This window comes from Grammomys surdaster, unplaced genomic scaffold, assembly GCF_004785775.1.
Source record: "Grammomys surdaster isolate TR1022 unplaced genomic scaffold, NIH_TR_1.0 114886, whole genome shotgun sequence".
In the NCBI taxonomy this organism is placed as follows: Eukaryota; Metazoa; Chordata; class Mammalia; order Rodentia; family Muridae; genus Grammomys; species Grammomys surdaster.
In genome coordinates this window covers 1-1,734 of record NW_021612778.1, presented here as the reverse complement: position 1 = coordinate 1,734, position 1,734 = coordinate 1, and the positions used below count along the sequence as shown (strand labels likewise).

Genomic DNA, 1,734 nt, shown 5'->3' with positions numbered 1-1,734 from the left:
TGTTGTTTGTTGTTCACAGAAGCACATTTCCTACAAATAAACCTGCACTGCATCTCAATTGGAGAAATAAAAGACCCACAGTTCTGTAATAAGTTTCTGTCCTGATGAGTCCTGCAGCTGTATTTATTGCTTGCTGATTTGCATGTACCCCAGATCAGTGACATGAGGATTTCTTCATAGTCAGATCACACCATGTGCTGGAGTTAGTGTCACACAGATTAAACACAGACATGAGTGTGCCCACTAAGTTCCTGGCATTGCTGCTGCTGTGGCTTACAGGTAAGGAAGACAGCAATGAAAATTTATTTAGCTGTGTGTTATCAGTGCTGCTTGGTTTCAGTGAAAATTCTCTTGCAAGAGAATTAATCATGTGAAGATTCATTTTTGATTTTCCAATTTTAGATGCCAGATGTGACATCCAGATGACCCAGTCTCCAACCTCCATGTCTGCATCTGTGGGAGGAAGTGTCACCATCACCTGCCAATCAAGTGAGAACATTTACAGTAGTTTAGCATGGTACCAGCAGAAATCAGGGAAATATCCTCAGCTCCTGATCTATAATGCAAACAGCGTGGAAGATGGCATGCCATCGAGGTTCAGTGGCAGTGGATCTGGCACACAGTTTTCTTTCAAGATCAACAGCCTGCAGCCTGAAGATGTTGGAACTTATTACTGTCAACATTATTATGATACTCCTCCCACAGTGATTCAACCCTTGACATAAACCACCCAGGAAAGCAGAAGTGAGAGCACAGGCGGCCCAATAATCATAAGCAGCAGTTCTACTTTTGAGGTCTCCAGAAGTTCAGCTTTGCCAGGTCTTAAAGGTCAATGTGATGCTTTTATATAGTAGATAGAGAAAATTTTCTATGTCCTAAATTCGTTTTTCCTCCCATGCCTATTATGTAAACAAGGGAATGAGTTACATTATTCATTTGAAAGAGGAAATAAATGAGTATAAATACCTGTTTGTGGGTAGCAGAATATTGGTGATGGCTGTGATTCATTTACAAGGGTTGTCAACACACACACATAGATACACAAACACCAACACACACACACACACACACACACACGCACACACACACACACACAATCAGCCAGAGTTATTTTGATAAGAAAAATGTATCTATTTATAGGATTAATATTCTGAGGAAGAAGTCTAGGGAAATAGTTTAATGACTATAAACATTGGCTTTTCTTCCAGGAGGTCTGGATTCAAATTCCAACACTCGTTTGATGTCTATCTATTGATAACTCAAATTTTAGGATTAATTTTAAGCCACTCTTCCTTCCTTTTAGTGAAGGAGCTTCTGCCTGTGTGTAGGCAGGTAATGATACTGCAAAGAGGCAAGGAAGAGAACTCAGTTTAAACTGATTTCTTCAACGTGAATCAGACTTAGTAGTTTGATCTCATTCACTGTATTGCCAACAAATTTAAACATGGTGTAGTTTGAGAAAAAGTTTCCTGATATAGTACTATCCCTTGTACACAACGAAGTAAAATTAGATAGAAACTCAACCCAGGATACATGTCATTTCTTATAAGAAGATGAGATTTGGAGATAGCTTACCTGTATTTTTTTAAGAGGAAAAAGAGTGTCTGGTATGTCTGTGGTCATATAGATAATACTCATGTCATTCCATATTATCCACCAATTTCTTCTGCTATCCTCTGAAGATTCATTTCAAAGACAGCCTCAATATCATTGCTTTTCTATTTAGAAATATTT

The 1,734-nt window shown here is 38.5% G+C and overlaps 1 gene segment (V, D, J or C); it reads left to right on the top strand.

Moving 5' to 3' along the window:
• The first annotated feature begins 218 nt into the window (after positions 1-218).
• On the top strand, positions 219-725 carry LOC114635647. The segment is given in 2 exon segments: positions 219-279; positions 403-725. Coding segments are annotated over 2 exon segments (372 nt in total).
• Positions 726-1,734: the final 1,009 nt, after the last annotated feature.